Source organism: Fonticula alba (assembly GCF_000388065.1).
Source record: "Fonticula alba strain ATCC 38817 unplaced genomic scaffold supercont2.4, whole genome shotgun sequence".
NCBI classification, from domain to species: Eukaryota; order Rotosphaerida; family Fonticulaceae; genus Fonticula; species Fonticula alba.
In genome coordinates, this window is record NW_009242974.1 from 1,120,758 (window position 1) to 1,123,908 (window position 3,151).

The 3,151-nt window shown below is 68.4% G+C and overlaps 1 protein-coding gene across 1 annotated transcript in view; it reads right to left on the bottom strand.

Annotated features, from left to right (window-relative positions):
- Positions 1–2,967, bottom strand: part of H696_02779 (hypothetical protein) — a gene marked incomplete at its 5' end in the record, with an annotated part of 6,434 nt that extends 3,467 nt beyond the window's left edge. The window contains 2 exons of the mRNA XM_009496677.1: positions 197–1,855; positions 2,170–2,967. Coding sequence (XP_009494952.1) covers positions 197–1,855; positions 2,170–2,967 — 2,457 coding nt within the window. The remainder of the gene's footprint in view (positions 1–196; positions 1,856–2,169) is intronic.
- Between the last annotated feature and the right edge of the window lie 184 nt (positions 2,968–3,151).

Sequence of the window (3,151 nt, forward strand, 5' to 3'; positions counted from 1 at the left end):
ACACACACACAAACACACACATACACACACAAACACACACACACACACACATGGTCAAGCAAATATGCACATGTGCGTGTGTGCTCCGCGGCTGTGGGGAAAAGGCTGACAGGCAAAAGGGGACCGAGAGAGATGCATCAAAAATGAGGGTAGAACACAGCGCGCCGGGCCGGCTCTCGCTATATGGCACACGTACCAAACGGGTGCCCGTGAAATAGGACTCCACACAGGCCAAGTAGCTGCGCGAGGCCATGTGCTCGGTGTAGTCGTCCATGCAGAGACACACCCTTTGAGCCGACTCGGCTGCCAGGCGCAAATCGTGGCGCTCATTTCGCCGGAGGGAGAGCTTGCGTGCACTGGGCGAACTCACATGCATGCCATACCCCGGGGCGTCCATCGAATGGTGGGCCCCGCCGGCTCCGCCGATCCCGGGAACCAGGGGCGAAATGGGCCCGGCAGGGGTGATGCCCCCGCCGGCCGCCATGGCCGCCGCGGTCGAGGCAAACCCACCGCCACCGGCCGCGATCTGCGCGGCCACGGAAGCCCAGCCGCTCGCGCCACCCGGCACCGGGAAGATCAGGGTCGGTGTCAGCTTGAGGATGGTCTCCACCAGGAGAATGTATCGCGGGACCCGCTGGATCGGGGCAATCAGCAGGTCCGACGCGTCGTAGCGCTGGCGACTGGCCAGGTCCTGGCTCCGGAGAAGCTTCTGCAACTCGGGCGACTTGGCGCTGATGCGAGCCCGGATGCCGGCACACCGGTGATATGTGGCCACATAGGCCACATACAGCTGGGTCAAATCCGGACAGGCCAGATAGTGGAGCAGCACATCGCCGATGCGCTGGCGTGCATGCCAATACACCAGTCGCCGGTGCAGGGTCTCCAAGAGGGCCTGGTGCTGCTGGGCAATCAGGCTCATGATGTGAAAGATATTCCGGAAGGCCGTTTGCTCGGTGGTGTGCTCGGTGGCCGTCAGGTGAAGGGCCACTGCCCGCAGGGAGCTGCCAGTGCCACCGGCTGCGCCGGTGCCGGCGCCGGCATCGCGCAATGTCGGCGACATGAGCCCCCCGGGGCCGGAGGCCAGGCTGCTGTGCGAGTGGCCAGCGGCCCCGGTCAAGCTGCGGCCCACGTCGTCCGTGCTGCTGCCCACCAGGAGGGACGTCTGACTGGCGCTGGCACTGGCACTGGTGCCGGAGGCCGATCCGCCGGTCCCGCCCGCGGGCCCGGTGTTGGCGATCTTGGCGATGCTGAGCAGTGGCTCGCGGTAAATTTGAATGAAGTTGTTCAGCGACTCGATGTACACCTCTTCGGTTTCAATGAGCTCGGTGATGGCCAGACGCCGGCGCTTCAGGTCCAACAGGGTGCGCTTGGCCCGGCGCGCGCGCCACTTCGACTGGAGGTACACCACCAGCCGGGGATGCTCCTGCAGCAGGCCCAGGAACTTGACCGCGAACGGCGTCACAAAGAGGGGCACCGCGGGCGTGGCCGGTGTCGAGGTGTGCACGCTGGCGCTCGACCCACGCCGGTACTGGACCAGGCGATCGGTCTGCGAGTCGCCCGGGCCCGATGCCAAGAGCGACGGCGACCCGGTGACGGCGCTCATGGAGTTGGACCGGACCGGCGGCCCGCCGGTCACCATCGGCACCAGCACAGTCGAGGCGCCCGGCATGAGGTGGGTCCCGCTGGCGCCGAGGAGCGATGCCCCGACCGATCCGCCCCCGGAGCCAGCTTCTCCCGACAAAAGGAGCGGGCTGCCATCCGGACCCGTGGCCGGGGACACCTCAATCAATGGGGGCGGAGGCATGGGAGGTGAATCGGTCACCGTGACCACGAGGGCCGCGCGCCGGGGCGTTGGCTGGATGGCCGGGTGGTGGCGGTGCGCGAAGGGCGAGGCAATGGCGGACAGGCACATGACGTGGTTCCAGGGGCCGGGGGGGGGGGGGGGGAATGTGCGCCGGACACGGTGAGAAACAGGCCAGGGAGGAGGGACATGTCAGGCCCGCGGGAAAGGGCACACAACAACGAGGGCCGATGCTGGCAGGCTCATGCGCGCATGAGGAAGGGGCGGAGGGGCGGGGAGGATGCCTGCCCACATGCGCCACTGCGAATGCCATCACATTGCCCCGTGAACAGGCGGGCGAGTGGGGGGGGATGGATGAAAAGTCGCACCTGCCCTGTGTCGGCGGGCGGCGCACGAGGCGAGTCACCCTGTGCGTCGAAGTACAGGCCGTCCGACTGGACAGATCCCGGCGAGGTGGTGTCCCCGAAGGGGGACGTCTTGTCCAAGGTGGGAGCCGCCATGGTGGTGGTGGCCGGCGTGGCCGGCGTGGCCGGCGTGGCTGTGGAGCTGGTCAGCCCGACGGCGGCCGAGCTGGCTCCCGGGGTCTGGACGCCGGACGCCAGCATCTCGGAGCTGCTTGCCTGATGGATGGTGTCCCGAGAGGGGGTTTCCACCAGGGTGTCCCTGCTGCGAGAGTCCTCGGCCCCGCTGCCGCGGGTGCCAGCCCCCTGGCTGGAGGAGGGATCGGCCGCGAGGGCAAGATTGGCCAGGGAAAGAGCCGTCGGGACCGTGGGCACCGGTGACCCGGGGCCGCTGGCATTATTGCCAGCCCCGCCAAGAGGAGACGGACTGCTGGGGGTGCCGTTGCCGCTGGACGGGAGCCCCGGTGACCGGGGGGCCTGCACGCGCCCACTCCCAGGCCCGGATGCTCGGGCAGCAGCCAGGGCCACTGCGGTGGCAGCCGAGATGATGGCAGCCTGGCGCGAGGATAGAACCGTCGGCGAGGCATTGCCTCCGCCGCTGGTGTTGACTCCGGCAGTCAGAGGGGGGGAGTGCTGGCCCGCCATGGCAGTGGTTTTGACTGTCAGGCCGGGCACATTGGCCGCGGCCGGCGACGCGGCGCGCCCCGGGGTGGTGAAGGAGCTGGCATCGGCCGCCGGTGGCGGCGGCGCGGTGGGGTTTGTCATCGTGCGTGCTGCTGGCAGGGTGAGGATAGAGTGGTGGCACTGGTGTCAGAGGGCGAGGCAGGGCGGCAGGAGGAGGGGGGGGGAGGGAGGCAATCGCCCGAAGAGCGGCCGGAAGGGCAGGCCCAGGAGCAGGGCACTCGAGGGGAAGCATACTGACGGACACGGTACCGTGATTGCGTTGGGG